This window comes from Myotis myotis, unplaced genomic scaffold, assembly GCF_014108235.1.
Source record: "Myotis myotis isolate mMyoMyo1 unplaced genomic scaffold, mMyoMyo1.p scaffold_m19_p_47, whole genome shotgun sequence".
Classification (NCBI taxonomy): domain Eukaryota; kingdom Metazoa; phylum Chordata; class Mammalia; order Chiroptera; family Vespertilionidae; genus Myotis; species Myotis myotis.
The window spans coordinates 728,324-748,477 of NW_023416354.1; the positions used below are offsets into that span (position 1 = coordinate 728,324).

At 57.6% G+C, this 20,154-nt stretch overlaps 1 protein-coding gene across 1 annotated transcript in view; it reads right to left on the reverse strand.

Moving 5' to 3' along the window:
- DNAH10 (dynein axonemal heavy chain 10) overlaps positions 1-19,734 on the reverse strand; it is a 66,792-nt gene extending 47,058 nt beyond the window's left edge. Inside the window, exons 1-21 of the mRNA XM_036307367.1 lie at positions 19,515-19,734; positions 17,338-17,421; positions 15,799-15,899; positions 14,667-14,775; positions 13,968-14,083; positions 13,540-13,756; positions 12,104-12,261; positions 11,220-11,450; positions 10,028-10,218; positions 9,158-9,356; positions 8,201-8,395; positions 7,343-7,513; positions 6,637-6,813; positions 6,176-6,301; positions 5,318-5,493; positions 4,774-4,925; positions 4,144-4,308; positions 3,439-3,646; positions 2,984-3,140; positions 565-1,041; positions 56-214 (exon numbers count right to left, since the gene is read on the reverse strand). Coding sequence (XP_036163260.1) covers positions 56-214; positions 565-1,041; positions 2,984-3,140; positions 3,439-3,646; positions 4,144-4,308; positions 4,774-4,925; positions 5,318-5,493; positions 6,176-6,301; positions 6,637-6,813; positions 7,343-7,513; positions 8,201-8,395; positions 9,158-9,356; positions 10,028-10,218; positions 11,220-11,450; positions 12,104-12,261; positions 13,540-13,756; positions 13,968-14,083; positions 14,667-14,775; positions 15,799-15,899; positions 17,338-17,421; positions 19,515-19,734 — 3,789 coding nt within the window. The remainder of the gene's footprint in view (positions 1-55; positions 215-564; positions 1,042-2,983; positions 3,141-3,438; positions 3,647-4,143; positions 4,309-4,773; positions 4,926-5,317; positions 5,494-6,175; positions 6,302-6,636; positions 6,814-7,342; positions 7,514-8,200; positions 8,396-9,157; positions 9,357-10,027; positions 10,219-11,219; positions 11,451-12,103; positions 12,262-13,539; positions 13,757-13,967; positions 14,084-14,666; positions 14,776-15,798; positions 15,900-17,337; positions 17,422-19,514) is intronic.
- Between the last annotated feature and the right edge of the window lie 420 nt (positions 19,735-20,154).

Consider the following 20,154-nt stretch of genomic DNA (forward strand, 5'->3'; position numbering starts at 1 on the left):
GCACGGGCGGGAGGAGTCTCTGAAGAGGCCTCAGGGTCGACCGGGTCTCGCTCACGTGCAGGTTGTACATCGCCATGGTGCGGTACCGCTCCTGGACGTCCCTGTACCTCAGCTCCATCACCAGGGACTTGCTCCTCACTTCCGCAATCGTCGCGAGGACAAACTTGAGATCCTCCAGGGTCCCGGGGCTCTTCTTCAGGTTCTTGGCCAGGCTCTGGAAGAGAAAGTGCGGCCCTCACCACTCTGGCTCAGTGGGTAGAGCGTCGGCCCGAGGACTAAAGGGTGCCGGGTTCGATGCCGCTCAAGGGCACGTAACTCGGATGGAGGCTTGCTCCCTGCACGTGGGAGGCAACCGATCGATGCCTCTCTCTCACATCGATGTTTCTCTCCGGCCCCCCCCCCCATCCCTGCCTCCCTTCCACTCTCTCTAAAAATCAATGGAAACAATATCCTTAGGTGAAGATGAACAAAAAAAGAAAAACAAGTTTGCAGGACACTAAACACACAGGGAACGGTGCCAACGAGCCTGACTCTCCCGGAAGGCGCCTGGTGACCGCGCACTACCTCCATCTCCTCGTGGAGGCTGTGCAGCTCCTCCCGGGCCGACTCGTTGAGCAGCTTCCCCAGCGACATCACCCAGGCCTTGGCGCTCTCCTGCACCGTGTGCGCCAGCGGCCCCAGCTGCAGCCGCACGCAGTGCTCCTCCTTGACCAGGGGCTGGCGCATCACCTCCTGGGAGATCTTGGTGTAGAACTGCAGCTTCTCGTCGTAGGACACACATGGGGGCTTCTTGGCGGCGAACTTCTCCATCACGATGGCTTTGTCCAGCTTCCAGAGGGGCCGGTACTTCTTCCACCTCTGCAGGTACTTCGTGAGGTTGACCAGAATCCTGTGGACATTCTGGGGGATCATGAGGGCCTGCTCGATGATCTGGGGGTTCAGGGAGATGTCGTTGTAGAAGGTTATGGTCACCACTTCCTCCTCCTCCCCCTTCTGCGGGGGGCATTCTATGCAGCTGCCATTCATCCAGCGAACAAAATTCTGGCAAAATAAGCATAAGGGGGAGAGGCGGTACTTCAGGATCCATTTTGCTGCCTGCGCATCTATCAGTCCACAGTAGTAACTCTTGCTCGCAATGAAAATCACTTTATCCTTAATAAATTGTGCTCAGTTGCCAAAAGGACCGCCATTCTTGGTTCCTCCCACCACCGTCCCACCCACACCAGCCTGCGACTTGACCACCGCGAGGGCTGGAGGGCTATGCATGTTCCCAGCAAGCACTCCAGCACCTGGGCAGCTCCCACTCCCGAGCTCTGGAACGAGACTGAGCTATTGCACTAGGTCAGCGGTTCTCAACCTGTGGGTCGCGGCCCCTTTGGGGGTTGAACGACCCTTTCACAGGGGTCGCCTAAGACCATCGGAAAACACATCTATAATTACATATTGTTTTTGTGACTAATCACTATGCTTTAATTATGTTCCATTTGTAACAATGAAATTGGGGGTCACCACAACATGAGGAACTGTATTAAAGGGTCGCGGCATTAGGAAGGTTGAGAACCACTGCACTAGATGGTGCTAAGCCACCCAATGGAGAGCCAGGGGCTCCAGCCAATCAGCGGCGTGCGAGTGAGGACAGGCCAGAGAGAGAACTCAGTCCAACCCAGCCTGCGGAAGCCTGAGCTAAATAAACAGCTATCATGTTAGACTGGCAGTGGCTTGTTGTGCAAAAAAGCTAACTTTTTAAATAACAAGGGCCATCCACTTTCTATAGGACGGATGAATAAAACATTAGTTTTCTTATTGACAAGTAAAGAAACACAAAGTCAGGTAAACTGACCCCCTAGTGTCCCAGAAAAATCTGTTAATTTGTTGGCTTGCTTTTGTTAATTCTCACCTGAGACTATTTTTCCATTGATTTTTAGAGAGAGTGGGAGGGAGGGGGAGAGAGAGAGAGAAACATTGATGTGAGAGAGACACATCAATGAGTTGCCTCCTACACGCGCCCAGGACCACAGCCAGGGAAGCAAGCCTACAACTGAGGGACATGGCCTGGACCGGATCGAACCTGGGACCCTTCAGTCCGCAGGCCGACACTCCATCCCGAGCCAAACCAGCCAGGGCCAACTCTGTTCATCTGACATGTCTCTGCTTCACTGTCAAGGTTCCCTCACACTCTATTTATTGATTTATTTTATATGTTTTTATTGATTTTAGAGGAAGAGGAAGGAAGAGGGATAGAAATAGAAAAGCAATGAGAGAGAAACATTGATCAGTTGCCTTCTGCACACCCCCTACTGGGGGTTTGAACTCGCCACCCAGGCATGTGCCCTGATGGGGAATGGAACCGGTGACCTCCCGGTTCATGGTGGACGCTTAACCACTGAGCCACATGCCCGGGTCCTCCTGCTTCTTTTGATGAAGGATGGTCCCTCCAGCAAACCAGGGTGCGTCCCACAGAGCACTGTGCGGCGGGAGCAACCACCAAGCTGTTGCCACTAACATGCTGACACCTGCGCTGAGAGCTCCAGTGGCCCCTGTGCCGAGCTCCCTCCACGTGGCCCGGGGCTAAGCCCTCCCACAACTCGAGGCAGTGGCTGTGCTGCCATTTCCTTCGGGAGGAGGCCACTAAGTCCTAGTCGAACTCTGGCTCACTTCGTTTCCAGTAACGACAGGACTCCTGAAGCTCAGAGACGTGCGGATAAGCCATGTTACTTAGTCATGCGTGTTCACTTGCGGGGTGGCGAGGGGGGTTGTATTAAAACCACAGAACTGGTCGTGATTGTGCAGAAAGCAGAAGGAGAGAAGAAAAGGGGGCTCAGATCGAGCCTTCTGGATGCTCCACACTCTAGAGTCCACAAGGGGGGGGGACCAGGAAGAGACCAGAAGGGTCTGGACAAAGACCAGGGTGGGGCCTGAGTGCTCGCCCTCTCAGGACTCGCCGCGGCAGGCGGGCCCACCCGAAACACCCCGCCCCACTCACCCTGGTGACCTCCACGCAGTTTCGGGCGCAGTGGACGCACATTTTGTCGATCTCATTTGCATTGGGGTGCAGGATGATCTCCGGAGCCGTCAAGATGGTCTCCGTTTGGAACAAAGGGACGTTGCCCTGGATTAAGGAGTTAAAAGCCTGCAAATTCCTAAGAGGGGTTGATAAAAAAAAAAAAAAAGACTCAGAACTCGCCAGAGCAAAATACATCCAACACTCAAAGTGACTCGAGCACAGAAGTCACAGGGCTGTAGGAAAGGACGCCTTCTAGGGCGACATGGACAGCTGGGCTGAGCTGGGTGATACAGCCGGTTTTCCTGGCCCACATGTTACACGTTAGGAGTTACAGCGGGGTTTCACTCGGTACCTGCAGCCCGCCCCCTTCACTGTTCCCGTATGCAAATGGTTCCCGTCCCCACCGTCTTCAGCACAGGCAGCGGGAGGCTCACTTGAGGATGAGCTTGGTCAGGACCTCGTAGACGCGCTTCTCCCAGTACTCGTAGTAGGTGGCCAGCTTGGGCGCCTTGCCCGTGTTGGTGTGGATGACCAGGCCCTCGACCTTGGTCAGCAGGGGCCCGATGGCAAGGTACCACCGGACCATGTAGTCCACGTCCTTGGTCCTCTCCCGGTCAATGTGCTCGAAGAACTCCTTCACGCCTGTGGGGAGCCAGCCAGTTCCTCAGGGACCCCGGGGGGGACGGGGTCTCAGAGAGACATCCACCCAGCAGCCGTCTCTCTTGGAAATGACAAAAGCAGCCTTAACCTTGACCCACAGCAGAAAGCAAGTCAACACCGGACGTCAGGTGGGCCAGACTCTACGCCGCACTAAGGGCAGCATGGCACGTCCACGCGACGTCGGCGCACAGCAAGCGCTGTCACGCTGCAGGTAAGCCTGCTGTTCTAGGGCGGCTTGTTGAGCAAGTACATGTGAGCCCATAAGGATTACCCATAATCCTTTCAGGTATGTGGGTGAGATTGCTAGAACGGTTTTATTCCATTCATGGAATAAATGTGTATGTGTGTGTGTGTTGTGTGCGTGTGTGTGCGTGTGTGTGCGTGCATGTGTGTGCGTGTGCGCACACGTGGGCTCATAGTCACGACCAGGACGGTGCTTGCATCCCTGCCACCATCGAGGGGACAGGCAGCGGGCCCACCTGGGAGGTCCTCCTCGGTCTTGGGTGCCGGGTACTTGAAGAGGTTGATGGACTCGATCAGCATGAGCCTGGAGGCAATGTCTTCCGCGTTCTTATGAATCTGGTGGACGAGGGACTCGAACTTCCCGATGGCCTGCTTGCACCGCGTTATGTAGTCAGCAATACCTTTGGAGGAAGCGAGAGACCACGCACAGAAGTGAGAACAGGCTAGAGGCTGCCGGCGGGGAAGGAGGTCGGGGTGGGAGGGGGGGCGTGGCTTTCAGGGGGCACGCGGGGAGCCCTGTGTGTGGGGACAGCCCGTGTCCTGGCTGTGACGAGTGAGAAGTTAGCGCTCGGGGGACCAGGTGAGGGAACACGGGATCTCCCCGAGCGCATTCTTACAGCAGCGTGCGAACCCATGATCGTTTCAAAATGGAAACGTTAATTTTAGACAGTGAAGCGGTCCCTGCTGCTGGAGGAGAGCGCTGTGGGTCAGCGGAATGTGCAAACAGCACCCACCTCCTCCCCACTCCCGACTGAGGCCTCGGGATGAAGTGATACTGCCCGCAGGCCTGCGACCACGTGTGTCCGCGTCCAGAAACCAGACCCCACCCCAGCTGAACGCCACGCAGCCGCAGGCGGGGGCGTCACCTAGCGAGTTCCAGTTCAGCCTCTTGAATCCAGACCGGAACACGCGGAGCAGCTCCTGCGAGTGGTCGTCGAGCAGGGCCGCCTCGGCGTCGTTCAGCGTCCTGACCAGCATGTGGTAGTGGTCCAGCATGTGCTGGATGCCCTCCGTGTACCTGTGAGCGGAGAGACGGGCGCGGGAGGCGAGGGCAAGGGGCGCCCTGGCTGACCGACGGTCACAAGGGACCGGGAACCGGCCTGAAACTCCGATGGAGAGATTTGCAGAATCGCAAAACGATGGCCCTCTTCCCACTAACTTTCTTTCTCTTTGGAACATTCTGGTTACTTCTCATTCACAATGTTATTTATGTTCACCTGAAATGGCTCATTGTTATTTTTAGATAAATGAGTAAACACGTACTCTGGACACTGCTTTGTTTTCATTTCCTCTGGTAAGTATTGGTCATTATAAGACCCACAAAATGCAAGCCCCGGGCAGGGGCTCTGCGTGATTCCCGGGAGGGGGCAGCCCGAGACCAGAGCCTCGCGCCGCCTGGAGACGCGGTACCTGAGGAATTTGTCCTCCTGGAGGGCCACATTCCTTGCTAATTCGGGGACAGGAAATCCCAGCTGCTCCAGGTACTTGGTTTCGTTGATAATCTCCCTGAGAGCGAACGGAAAATTGATGGCGAACGTGATGCCCCTGTCGGAGGTCTCGGCGGCATCCTCAGGGTTGGCAGCAATCTGGGGAGAGACGTGCCCCCGTCAGCACGGGCGGACCGGCGGGAAGCCGTCAGATCAACACCGCCGAGCGACGCGTGGACTTGACAGACGGGCGGGGAGCTGGCCGGAGCCAGCGCGACTACACGGCTTTATTTGGTGAACAGTTTTAATTCCATTTAGCCACCCAACTCGAAACTTGGGCAACTGCATCTAAAATTCCATAATTCTCTCTCCTCTCGGCAACGTGGAGAAGCTGACGCTGTGAGACCGTGGGCTGGAGTGAGGCGCGGCGGCCTTGCAGGCCCCGGCTCTCGTCACTCACTACGGTCCTCCTTCAGGACTTCAGGCACCAAAGGCCCAGCCCGCCAGGCCCGGCCCCTCCTCACGGCCAGAAGGCAGGTGCTGAGACTTGCTACGTGCCAGCCCCAAAGAGCAAGGACAGGACGGATGCCGAGAAGCGCATCTCCCTGCAGGTTTAACATGGTCCACGGCCAGCTGCTCCCTCTGTGGTTCCACGAACACGGTGTGCCATTGGATCCGGCTCATTTTGACAAACGGGGAAACTGAGGCTGAGTGAAGCCAACCCCGGTGCGTTCCCTGACTGTGACACTGTGCTGTCCCCGCCTCTCCTTCCTGCTGCTCCTCGCCTCCCAGCCGTGGTGGGTGTCGGGGAGCGATGTCCACCCCTCACGTGGCACTGCACCTTCATGAGCAGACTCTTCTTCATGAGCGTCGGCAGCAGCTGCTCTGTCGTGTCCCTCCACAGCTCGTACTTCCGTTCCTCGTAGTCCTTCATTGTCCTGCCCACTTCCAGGTACTTTTGTTTTACCTGTCACAGAATTCAACATTATCATTCTGTCCTTGGGAATGAACCTCTCTCTCTCTCTCTCTCTCTCTCTCTCTAAAAGAAATGGTCTACCCATTCTGCAAAAGGAAGCAGGCAGAATGTCACAGATGCCGGAGGGCCTGCTGGGGGCGGGGGGGGGGGGGGGGCGGGCCTGAGCCCCAGGCTGACGAGCAGACATCGGCAGCCGCACTCGGTGCAGCCAGGAACTAAGCACGTCTTTCACAGTTTAAAATGCGTTTTTAGTGACTCTTAGGGGGAGAGAGGGAGCGGGAGAAAGGCGCATAGGGGAGAGGGAGGCCACGGGAATCCCTGCGCACCTCCTCGCCCCGCTCGCTGTCCAGGATCTCCTGCACCTCCTGGAACCGCAGGATGGTGTGCTTGATGCGGTAGAACAGGGAGCGCTCCCAGTAGATGGCGCCCGCCACCGGGGGGTGGTTCTTGTACAGAGGCGGGTTCTCGTGGTTCTGGACGAAGATTTTATTGATGATGTCGATCTGGAAAGAAGCGCACGCGCTCTGTGAGCGACAGCCCACCGCGAAGCCGAGAACATGCAGCTGGAGACATGCGTCTCTGAAGAAGTGAGCACGGGAACACCCAGAAAGAGGCTAAAATCGCGTTTTCACTGCTGAGCTTACTATTTACTGCTTTCCCATGTATTTCCCAGTAGTTTCCTCTTGTGAACACATGCGGTGTTACAAACTGCCTGCCAGCGACAGACTGTGGGCCTCCGTCTGACATCAGAAACCCTGCATCTGCTCTGGACGTGCCCTGAGGCCTGTGACCGTGTCACTGGGATTGCTGCGAGGACGCGCCCACACAGGGCGCACCGCTACGCGAGGGGACAGCTTCCCACTGGACAATCCTCACTCAATTCTCCAGCGGCAAAGAGCCCGCTGCGCTGTGGCTGCCTGTACTACTGACACGCTGGCGTGGGGAAGCGCCACGGCGCTCTGAATGTGGGGGAAAGACAGACAGGGTGGCTGGACTGTTCACACTCCAGCGGCGGCAGGTTTTGTCACTCACCTCCTTACAATACTGCACGAGAATGTCGTTAAACTTCATCATCATTTGCCGGTTGATGGCCTCCCGTGACCGGATGTGCTTGAACTTCAGAAGCATGTCAAACGCTGCTTCGGCCGACCGAAGCGTCTTAAAGGACTCGTCAATAAAATTTTTTGCTTCTTTCTCAATAACCTGCCAAAACAAAACAACAAAAAAGTCAAGAAAACATCCCTCATGCCACCGTACTTGTCCTGCAGAAGCAAAGTGGCAAAAGAAAAAAAAAAAAGGCGGAAAGAAATCAGTGCCTTGCGAAGGCTCCACGGTGCTCCAGCAGAGGCTGGCGGGCGGCAGGACGGCGGGTGGCGCGTGGGTTCCTGCCCTCCCTCAGCCAGCACACAACGACGGGAGGCATTTTTAAATATTAACTTCTCGGACAAAGACCTGGGCGAGGGCACAGCAGCAGAGGATACTTTGGAAGCAGAGAACGTAACTACAGGAGAGAATTTCGCCCACAGCCGGCAACGGGCCCATCTGCTCCCCTTGGAGACCCATGGGAGGCTGAGCATTTGGAGGCACCAGAAAGAGGAGGGGCAAGCGAGGATCCCTCTCACCCACCCAGGCCGGCTCCGCAGCGAGGCCACGGCGCCCGGCTCGATTTCAACGAATTCACCCAGGGAGGAGAGGTGGGGACCAAGAAGACTGAGCGCTCACTTCTACCTTACGCTCTTCTGTGTTGTTCCCATATTTTACAAAAAAGCAGCTATTGACCTTTGTGATTAAAAAATATGTACATACAAAACTCAAAGGATGCCTAAGCCGCCCGACAATTGAAAAAGGGAATATGGCGTCCATGTCCCAGGTCAGCGACGGGCTACTTGCCAGAACCTCGATCTTGAAGTCGTCCATCACGTACTTCCAGTAGTGCGAGGACTGGATGCAGAAAGGGTCGAAGGTCAGGCTCTCCATGGGGGTGACCAGGTTGTCCACCCGGCACAGGACGTCGTCGATGCGTTTGGGGTCCCCGGTCACGGCCTTCAGTTCTGGACCAAATATGTTATAAAATTCCTCCATCACCTGCCCAAGCAACAGAAGACCAGGAGGTCACCTTCACTTTCGCATCGAATGTCCTCGCAACAAATGGACTGCACGCCAAGCCCGGTCTGAGGACCAGGACCCTGTCCCGCCGGAACCTCCCCCGTCTGAGCCCATGGGGACCAGGCCCGCTGCCTACAGGACAGGAGCCAGACGCCCTGACCAGCTGACAAAGCTTGTGTGCCCGGCCCCTCCCTCCCCCTCCCTCCCCCTCCTCCCTGTCTCACGCCTCATCCCGGAGCAGCTCTGCGGCCCTGCGCCCTGCAGGGGTCACTCAGCATTTCCCTGGACGGCTGCCCTGGGGCGGGAGCTGCTGGGCTCTGGCTTGACCACGAGCCTTGCCACGGCTGCCCCCTAGGCCACGAGTTCTCCGTGAGCTCTCGGGACTGCTCCTTGTCGGGCAGGGTCAATCCCAGGCATTGTTTCTTGGGCACAGTGTGACCCGAACAACGCCGCAAGGACTTCACGGCTTTAAAAGGAGCCTGATACCCGACTGGTGTGGCCCAGCTGTGGAGCGTCCACCTAGGAACCAGGAGGTCACGGGTCGATTCCGGGTCAGGGCCCAGGCCCGGGTTGTGGGCTCGATCCCCAGTGTGGGGCGTGCAGGAGGCAGCCGATCGGTACTTCTCTCTCATCATTGGTGCTTCTTCTCTCTCATTCTCTCCCTTCCTCTCTGAAAACAATAAAAATATATTTTTTTAAAAAAAAGAAAGAAAAGGAAAGGGAACGCGCTCCGCTCCCTACCTGCAGGACGTCGTAGAGGTCCTGGCAGATGGTGGCCATGTAGTCCGTCCTCTCAAACAGCCGCTTTCGGTCGAACTCCCAGCGGGCCTCCCTCCCCGAGGCCTCGATCTTGGCCCTGGTGTCGAAGTAGGCCTTCTTCCACATGTCGAGGGAGTTCTTGGCCTCCAGGGTTTTGTGCTGCGCATTCGCCCGGTTTTCTCTGCGATCAGAGAGACCGGGATGGGAAGGAAGGCGGAGACGCGGGGGATCCGAGCCACAGGCCCCGGGGAGCGGGTTTCCCGGGGAGGGTTCTGAGGAGCAGCCGCCCGTCACGCGGCCTCTTTCTCCAGAAGCTTGCTGGGCGGGCGGCTGCTCTGTCCCAAGGGCCAGGCTGGGACGGGAGTGCCACACCGCGGCCCTGAGCTGAGGCAGCGCCCACCCAGCGTGCACGGCTACGGCTCGCGCGGGAGCGTTCTGGCTGAGCGGGAAGGGGCGGTGGCCGTGGGTCCCCGGCCACAAGTCAGTGGTCGGGGCTGCAACATCGGAGCAAGATGACAGGGCCAGGACTCTGCCTCTGTCCCCTCCGTGGGCTTCTTTGGTAAGAAAGTGAAGAAAGACCTGTGTCTCCTCCAACATTTGATCCTCAGAGGCTGTTCCACCCGAGGGGCCTGGGGTCCGGAACTCAGAATCTCCTGACTCTGTGCCTCGGTCTCTCCAAGGGCAACTAAGTCCTAGTGAATAAATCACCCACATGGCCACCTAAGGGGTGTTACTCAGCCACGAGAAGGAATGAAGCGCTGGCCCACGCGACAGCCGGACGGACCCTGGGACACGCCGCTGAGCGCGGGGAGCGGACACAGGGCACGAGGACGCGGCGGGCCGGCGTCTTACCTGAACAAGGTGCGCAGGTTCACCACCCTGCAGACGCGCTCGGCGATCTCCCAGGCGATGCGCTCCATGAGGGGGATCATGCGCTCGTCCTTGTTGTAGTGCCGCGAGATGATCCACACCATGCGCAGCGCGCTCATCATGGAGGGGATGGTCTCCAGGAGCACGTGGAAGCTGGACCCGTGCGTGATGTTCTGGCCGGAAGAGAGCAGAGCCAGCCAGCTTAGCCCGGGGCCACCGACGTTCCCACAGCCTCCCGTGCGGGCGGCGCTCCCACTCGCCCCACAGGCACTTGCGAGGGAGGATGAGTTGGACAAACAGAAGGCGTTTAAAATAGGTCGGAATGGACTGTGGGGGGAGCTTTGTAATTACAGCAAACAAAGCAATTTATGGACGTGTGTAACACATGGGTGTCACGTGTATCGTACGCAGATAAATACACTGAATTTAGTGGCAAGAGTACCACCAGATGAATCGAGGCTGCTACTTTACAAGTGACCGGAGCCAGTGTTTTCCAAGCTGTGTCCCCGGCAGGGAGTGAAGGGATTTTGCCAGCACTCGGCACGTGTAGAAAGACACTTATTTCAGTGCGTATCAGAAGAACACAGATAACTGGCCTATCAGACCCGTGACAGCATCGGCATTATCGTTTAAGGTGAGGCTAGATTACACACTCACATACAATCACACACGCACACGCACACCGTGCATAACCTAAAGCCAGCGTGCCGACGGCCTCGCCAGCTGAGCCGCACTGGTCAGGGCCAGGCAGCGGCGTTTGGCCGTTGTCACCCATGGCGCTCATCAACCAGCTACTACAGCTCTGTGGCCACCAAAAAACATACTATCTTTCTTGCTGATCTGACAAAAAAAAGACGGCTATTGTTTTGTTGGCCGCTGTCGTGTTTTACTGGGCGACCTGAGGGAACAGAGCTCGGTGCCCTGAGTAAAGGTCAGGGACTGCAGGTTTGAAAGCCCCTGCGGCAGGCGCCCCGGCTGAGATCGCTGGCTGAGGGCACAGACTTGCCGCTGGGGATGAGCCGGCGTGGGACGGGGACAGTGATGCTGGGGACACAGCGCCGTGGATGCATTCAATGCACTGCCCCACGCCCACACGTGGTCAGCACAGCGACCGCTCCTACGTGCCGCCGAGGCAGCTGTAAAAGCCGCGCGGTCACCAAGGAAACGGGCGCACCTTGAAGTGGCGCTCCACGGTGGACAGGAAGCGCACGTTGTCCGAGGCCTCCATGTGCAGCTTGAAGAGGTCCGTCAGCACCGGCTGCAGGTTGGCCACGAGCAGGGAGTCCGCCTCCTTGATCACCTCCAGGACCTTCCTGACGATCGGGAGCTTGGTCTGCTCGTAGAGGGCGCTCAGCGTCGCGTTCCTCTCCCTCCAGAACTCAATCTCGGCCAGAGGACCGTTACCCTGGAGGCACACGGACACACAGCTGCTGTCCTCGTCCGTGGGGAGGGGGCAGTGGGGCTGCTCCCCGTGCTCCACGCAGGGCGGATCCGCACGAGGACGTCGGGACGGACATGTGACCCAGGAGGGCCGTCCAAGTGGACCTCAGGACTTCACCTGGGAGTCTACAAAGCCACGTGGTCTCTCTCTGGACAATGTGGGATGCAGGGCCCGACACGCTACAAACCGCTACCCTGAAGGAAGCCAGCCTGAGAGGAAGCCCCCACAGAGAGGAGGGTGGAACTGAGAGATGCCCCGAGAAACAAAGCCAGGGCCTGATCAAACCATACCTGAAGCCAGCCTGCCTCTGGACTTTTCAGTTATGTGAGGCAACAAATGCTTTCTTACAGAAGCCCGCTGGGCGGTGTGTCCTGTTCTGCGCGGCCCAGCCCTCCTGACTGATACACAGCATCGCCTACATCAACCCAGGAAGCAACCTGGCAGCGCACTGACAGCAGAGAGCCCACGACTACCTGGGGGGTGTTCACTTCCATCCTTTAAGGAGGCCCCAAAACAGGGAGAAAAGAGGCTGGACCACTGGGACCCCGAACACACGGCTCTTTCTCAGGGAGGCCGGCGTGGCCTGTGCAGGGCTCTCTGAGCGCCGCCCGCGGTACCTGTGGCGTCTTCTTCAGCTGGCCCTCCACGGCCGTGGTGATCTGGCCCAGCCAGTTGATGACACACTGCTCCAAGCTCTCGATGATTTCCGGGTCGGCAGCCAGGGCGGGCACCTCGCCCTCCACGCTGATGCTGGGCATTTCTAACTTGATCTCTCCTGCGAGGAGCAAAGTGCCCGGTCAGCACTCTGGGGGAAATGACTCCAGACAGTAATGTTCTGGTGGACCTGCTGGCTCCTGTCCCCACAGTCAGCGTAAGGGGACACATCCCCTGCCCTGACCCGCCTGTACTTCATTACAGCATAGCTGAAACATCTTAGAGAATGCAGCATTGTTCCAAGGGTGAGCCCGATTAAACTGATGTATTTATTTAAGGTGTTCCTGAATTTAAAACCTACTAACTTCCGTTTCAAAACTGAGCCCAAGACGGTTTAGTTCAGTGGGGAGAGCGTCCGCTGGTGGACTGAAGGGTCCCAGGTTGGATTCTAGTCAAGGATGTGTCCCTGGGTTGCAGGCTCCCAGCCCTGGTCCGGGGCAGGCAGGAGGCAACCAATCGATGTGTCTCTCTCAAATCGGAGTTTCTCTCTGTCCCTCCCACTCCTTTCCACTCTCTCTAAAAATAAATTTTAAAAATATCCTCAGGTGAGGATAAAAAAAAAAAGAAGGGCCAATTTCTAAAACAAAACTGACCAACCAGAAGAATACAGCTAACATGTACGAGCTTTCCTTGTGGGCAGAGTCCCGCTGTAGGTGCCCCAGAGCTCGCCAGGTGAGCACACCAGGTGAGCGTGCAGATCTGTCCTCTGGGACAGGAAGTCGGAACACACACCACCCAACCAACCCTAATGCACACGGACGGGCATGTGAGGTGGGCACTTAAAGAGAGAACACCTAGGCCTCAGTCGTATTTCAGCTCCAGGCCCAGAAGGTCAGCAAAACCAGGTAAGCAGCCCAAGGCTGACCTCAGGACCAGGTGCGGTGAGTGGTGGCCCGCCTGGCGCCGCCAGTCCCCCAGTGGAGACCACGGCCCTGCAGAACACACCTGGGAAGCTGCTGAGTATGCTGCTGAATCCTCCCCGGGGCCGCCCCTAAAACCTCCCCCATACGTGTTCTCTATAAAAATTGAAAAAAAAGTGAACCGCCCAGCCAGCAGGCTCAGTGGTTGAGTATTGACCTATGAACCAGGAGGTCAGGGCACAGGCCCGGGTTGCGTGCTCGATCCCCAGTAGGGGGCGTGCAGGAAGCAGCTGATCCATGATTCTCTCTCATCATTGATGTTTCTATCTCTCTCTCCTTTTTTCCTCTCTGAAATTAGTAAGAACATATTTCCAAAAAAAAAGAATCCTCAGTTAAAACAAAAAAGCTTGTGGACTCTTCAATTGCCTTCTTCAAGTGAAGTCATCATGCTTAACTAAAGAGGAGAGATGAAAGCTTACCTTCAAGCTGCTGCACTGTTCTTTGAATATTATTTGCAAATTTCTGGACGTTCATTAAGAACTCATCCCGTATTAACTGAACGCTGTGATACTCCACGGCCTCCCCGTGCGCGTTCAGGAGTTCCACTTCAGTATCGAGAGAGTCCAGCATTTCTCCGGGTGTCAGAGCCACGCTCGCCTCCTTGTGCTGATTGAAGGACAAAGCCGGCAAGAAAACCTGAAATGCCGAGGTGACGGAGCCAATCACCATACGACCTCATGTCAATGACGTGCTCTCAGGACGCCCCTGGCTTGGAATCAAAGGCACAAATGGAAGGACAGAGCCAGGACGGGGCCTGGACCCACGAGCTGCCGACTGCCTGCTCGCGGAGTGCCTCCGATGGCCTCAATCTTACACACGCGGGCTGTCTTCCTCCGCCCACACTCACCTGATACATAATGTCTCTGAGGAAGTGAAGCATGTTGGCATTTAGGATCCCGTACTCCAGCGTCTCGGGCATGATCTCCATAGCTTCCTTCATGTAGCTGGCCTCCGAGATCGTCTCTGAAAGGGAGCGGGCGCAGGGGGGCTGCGGGGTCGGCAAATGGCGCACACCCCCAGGTCAGGGGCCAGCGGCCTCTGCCCAGACTCAGAGTACACGGCTGCCCTGGCCCACGGGACACTGAGGCACCCACTGACGCACCGGGGGTCACGGACTGGGACACGCAGCGCCCGAGCGCTCCACGGAGGAGCCCATCTAAGCCGGACAAGGAGGACCAACTAGGGTTTCCTAGAAACACCTGCTGGGCTCCCTGCTCTGTGGGTCTCCGCCTCCCATCAATGCCTCCCCGGGCCACTGGCAAAGTCCCTTCTGAATCCTGGGGTTCACATTGGGTGACAGTCGGCCGTGCTGCCCGGGGCGGACTGGATATGAATCACTGCATCCACCAGAGAACAATCAGCACGGCAGACATTCGAATGTCACCTGGACGTCAGATTTCGGTCTAACGAGGGAAAATGGAAACACACCGGCAATTCTCAAGGTTCGGTCTCGGTGCGTCCCCCATCTGCGGAGACGTGCGCTGTCCTTTGCCAGACACCTTTCTCTCTAACACACCCGCAACCGTGCACCCTCTCGGGAAGGTACCTTTTGTATTTCTCAGGAAAAACACCACGTTCTGGGCCAGAAACTCCTCGGGGACAGGAGTGCAGAGCACGTGGAGATGCGTCATGTCCACGATGTGCTTGACGGTCCTCTGAAACGGGGCAGCACCGCCACAGGAGATACGTCATCCTCCCCCCCGCCCCCCAACGACCTCACCCCCAGTTCAGCTGCGCTGTCCCCTCCAGGCCCAGCTCTGCTCTCACTCCTGGCATCGCAGATGCAGCTCCATCTCAGGCCCGAGCCACTCACGGTTTAAAAAAAAACACAAATGACTGACAGAGTTTTCTGGGCCACGCTTTGCAACAGACCAAGACTGGATTCCGTGTTGGGGGTGGGGCATATGCATACAGCAGTTAAGTGTTATTTCCCTGAGCAGAGGTCAGGCTAAATGCTTGCATGCCAGCTTTAAGCTGCACCCCCGGGACCTGTACGGGAAAGGGTTAACTCGGCAGGCCTCGATGTCCAAACCTTGCACATTGCAAAGTTTGGCTCTGGCCCTGAGTGCACCCGGGTGCGAACCCCTCCGCTTTTGGAGCATCCACCTGACACAGTGTCTGTCCACCTGAGGGAAGTTTCTACCGACTCGGTGATACGGTGACAGCCCGTCTGCCTGGGGCGTGGGTCGCACGGTAGCAGTTTGACCTCTGAGGGTGCTGGGACTGAGCAGCTAAAGTGAGACATGAGGGCACTTCCTGCCTGTGGGACTGACCCCCTGGACACCAAGGCTCAGGTGAGCTTCCCTGATTTGCAACACTTCACACCTGTTGTCCCACGCAGGCAGCTGCTGGGAGAATTAGCTCTGTCCATGTCCCCACCCCCGGGGCGGGCCGGGGGAAGCTCAGGCCTGCACTCAGCTGGCCTCTGCCCCAGCCTCCTTTTCCCTTGTTGATTTGCATCTGCCTGCTTTCCCTGAGATAAACGCTATCCGCAACTACAAAAGCTCTTCTGGGTTCTGGGAGTCATGCAGCGAACCATGCGATCCCAGGGGGTCTCGGGGACTCCACCCCCGCAGAAGGCTGTCACCTCCAGGCCTCGGAGGACCTGTGTCGGTCCCCCAGCCTCCTCAGAAGGCACCAAACTCCCAATGCCTCCGAGGAGACGAGAGCGCGCGTACCTTGGCGAGCCTGTGTTCCGGTCGCTCTCTGACCCAGTTGTCATCCTCTGTGCTCATCATGGACTGAAACATGGAACTGGCTCTCGAATGCCCATCCTTAGCTGCAAAACGTCATTCGATGAACAAGAGGAGCCGCTCGGAGAACCGGGTTCCCTCCCAGCAAGACCAAACGCGCAAGCTGTCCAGGAGCACATTTCATGCTACAGGCCTGGCATCAAAAGGCCGCACTCGCGTCTTTTACAAATGGACCCTCTCATGGCCTCAACTCACACTCACGTCGGGAGAGTTGTACTGCATTTTGGATGGGTCCTCAATCAGAAATGTAGCATGTGTGTGCACGCGCGTGCATGTATGTGTGTGCCCGTGTGTGCACATGCGTGTGCGTATGTGTGTGTGCGTGTGTGTATCTTCTATGACTGTGTCCAACGAGTGACTTCCCAGTGTTTTACTTTGAAAAATGGAGTTTTATCACCAGGACGAGAATCACCGCTGACACACTAGCATGTGCTCCTTTTTCACTACAAAACTCGAAACTTGTGGGCGATGCAGAGAAAAGTCATCTAGACGACGTGGCCTGGTCAGAACCTCCCAGCGGGCAGGTCACGGCGCGTGGTCAGCCCCAGGCACAGGACTTCCCAGCTTTGCTGTGAGCAGGCCCGGTCCGTCCAAGTCTCACAGGCCTTTGAAACGCCTCCTGTCGGACGGCTCCTCCTACAGCCCCCCCCCCCCGCCCCGCCACTTCAGGGAGCACCCCATCTCTACTGTCCTGTCAACCCAACCCCGTCTGTCCCCCACGCCCCTGTCGTCCTCCTCCTGTGCCCCCTTCGTCTCAAATGCATAAAAGAAACTGCAACCGCTTACTCTTAGGAACCCCTGAGACCCGGCTCCCAGGCAAATGTCACCAGTTTGGCCCAAATAGACGCATAAAACTTCTCTGCAGCCCCAGCCCTGGAGGGTGTGTGTCTGTCGGTTGAGCACTGGCCTGTGCACCTTGGGCGCCAGTTTGATTCCCAGGGCACAGGCCTGCGCTGCCCTCGGGCCCCAGTAGGGGGCGTGCAGGAGGCAGCGGATGGCTGTTTCTCTCCGTCTCCTTTCCTCTCTTTAAAATCAGTAAAAACATATTTTTTAAAAAACACACACAAAACCCTCTGCAGGTATGGACGTTTCTTACATCCACAGGAGAAAAGAGGGAGATGCAGACACAGGCCCACGGGGAGGACGCCATGTGACTAGAGGCCGAAATGCAGGGATGGCCTCCAAGCCAATGGCTGACCACCACCACCCACCAGCCGCTGGGGGGCAGGGGGGTCCCCCGGGACCCTGCAGGGGGCGCTCGGCCCGGCGGACAGCTCCCCTCGGGCGTGCGGCCTGCAGAAGCCGCCATGGAGGGAAACTGACAGCGCACCCGCCCGTCAACCCCGCTAGTTCCCTCCCGCGACCTACACGCCTCGGCGCCGCGAGGGTCAACAGCGGAAATGAGTCCCGTCCGGGCAACAACCTTTCCGGTTCTGCCCGCGGAGCGCCCTCCGAACCCCGCACCTGACACTTTGTCCATGGACTCGATCTTCAGAGACTTGGTCTCTTCTTCCTCCGCTTCATCCCCCTCCGAGGCGGAAACCTCGTCTTCGCAGCCGGAGAAATGGAAAGAGAAGAATAAGTCATCACTGACTCGGGGCCAGACACACCTGGCATCGCAGCTCTCCTCGGGGTGGAGGAGCTGGACCTGGCGGGAGAGCCGAGCCTATGGAAGGGGGTCTCCACCGGAAGTGACCCTGGTTGACCCGGAAGCTGGCCCCGGGCAGTAAGCGGTCCCTCCCCCACCCCTACCCTTGGAATGGAAAGTTCCGCAGACCGTCCCAGCGCGGGAGGCCTTTGCAAGGGCGCAGCCTGAGAATCACGTGTGTTTGAGACCACGTGGGTGGGGACCACGACTGATCCCCGCCGAGGCCTGTCGGTAAACTAAGGTCCTGGCGGTCCCCGTTGCGCCAGGGCCCCCAACAAGCCTCTGATGGGAGCCCCCTGGCTCAGTAAACCGGTCGGTCACCAATCCGGCTGCCCTTCTCCATGCACAGGGGCCAGTTTGTGAACCAACACGGTCATACAGAAACATTCGAGGTAGCGAGACAGCCATAGCGATGCAAAGCGAAGCCGTGCAAATCCTCCAGCGGGGAGGGCACTGGCATTTAGGGACGACAGTGGAGACGAACCAAAAGGAGGGGAAGGGCGGGGGAGAGTCAGAGGCAGCCCAGAAACAGACCACCACCCCAGGAGGTTTCCAAGCGCCTTTGGAGGGCCCAGGAATTAACCGGGGGACCCTCTAAAGTGGGAATGTAATCTGGGTCCATGCAGAAGGGGGACATCCAGCCAGGAGACACTGGGCTACATGTGTGAGTATACACCGCACCGCAAACAGCGGTCACACGGAGTGCAAGTCGAGTCCATTTCTTAGGGTGTTGATATATATATTTTAAGTACAAAATCAGGGTGACTGAAATTTGGTCCATGTTAAACAGTCGATCCCGTTCGTGTATCTTTACGTCCATATTGTCACTTGGTGATAATGAGGGTCTAAATTCAAGGTCCTGCTATAACGTAACATCCAAGTCCAAAGGTCTGCCTGGAGAAAGTAATGAAAGGCTGGAAGAATAGATTCGTCTCTCTGGGTGCCGCTAGCAATTTGTTATGGTGGTTATGTTGTGGTTTTAGCTTTTTCTACAACGCAAAATAAGTGTATTGCCTGCGTGGCATGGCTCAGTGGTTGAGCATCAACCTATGAACCAGGAGGTCACGGTTCTATTCCAGGTCAGGGCACAGGTCTGGGTTGTGGGCTCGATCCCCAGTGTGGGGCGCATAGGAGGCAGCTGATCCATGATTCTCTCTCATCACTGATGTTTCTAACGCCCTCTTCCTCTCTGAAATCAATAAAAATATTTTTTAAAAAATATAAATAAATAAAATCGGCTGCCCTTTTTAAAACCTCGTTTGCAAATTCTTTTTTAAAATATATTTTATTGATTTTTTACAGAGAGGAAGGGAGAGGGATAGAGAGTTAGAAACATCGATCAGCTGCCTCCTGCACACTCCCTGCTGGTGATGTGCCCGCAACCAAGGTACATGCCCTTGACAGGAATCGAACCTGGGACCTTTGAGTCCGCAGGCTGACGCTCTATCCACTGAGCCAAAACGGGTAGGGCTGCACATTGCTTTCCAATTGCATGTCAGGAACCTCGGAAGATAGCAAGGACCGCTCTTCCGCCCAGGGCACACCTGCCAGTATCAGGGAGAGGAAGGAGGAAGTGTCCCCCAGCACCCAGGCGGGTCTCTGGCCTGTCACTGAGCAGTGGCTCCTATTCTTGAATCTTGACTGCCTGGGTGACCTACGTGGTGAGTCATTTCGGCCTCTCTGTGCCACAGCTTGCTCATCTGTAAAATGGGTTAACAATACTCCCACCTCACAGCATGAATGAGCTGTTATAAGCCGTGGAACCGAACCGGGTGCGGAGGAAGCACTGAATCAGCGTTTGCTGCGACTATGCACTCAAGGGCTCCTTCCCCAGCGGTCTGTGCGAGCAGGGGCAGCTCCCCGCTCACCCGGGACCCCGACAGTCCCCGCACTGGGTGGGCGACCACAACCATCTAAGGCCGGCACCCGAGGGAGGGAGGCGGAGGTCGGGGGTGGGTGGGCAGCCGCCCGGGGGAGGGAGCGGCGGGCTCACCGGTCTCCACCTCCACCTCCACCTCCTCGGGCAGCACCTTCCGGTAGAAGAAGAGCGTGGCGGCGCCCTCCTCCTCGCTGGTGTGGTTGAGGAAGTGCAGGATGAGGTCCTCGGCCTCGCCGTCGTTGCGGACCAGCAGCTCCTCGAAGAGCTGGGGGTCTGTGAGGCCCAAGGCCGTGTACACGCGGTCGCGTATCCACTGCACCCGCAGGTCGTCCATGGCCGCGAAGGGAGCCCAGCGGCCGGCAGGCAGGCGTCCTTGGCAACGGCGCCCCTAGCAACGGCCGCTCCGGCAACGGCCGCCACCACGTGGACCCCGCCTCAGTCCAGGGGCACGCCCCACACCGTCCCCGCGCTGGCAGAGGCGCGGGCCCAGCCGCGGGAGAGGGTGGATCCGAGCCCTCGAGAGAAGCCCGGGTGCCCCCAGCCTCCGCGCGGAGGGGTGAGGGGTGAGGGGCTCCTCCCTAGACGTGGGTCTACCCTTCCTCCGAGCCCAGCTGGGGGCAGCACGCACCGGCGTGGGGCCCAAGGGCAGCCCACTGCGGACCTCGGGGCCCAAGAGCCTTGTCTGGGACTCCCTGGGCTGGCAACCTGCCCGCTTTGTGTACGGAAACCGAGGCAAGAGAGGCGACAAGTTCCC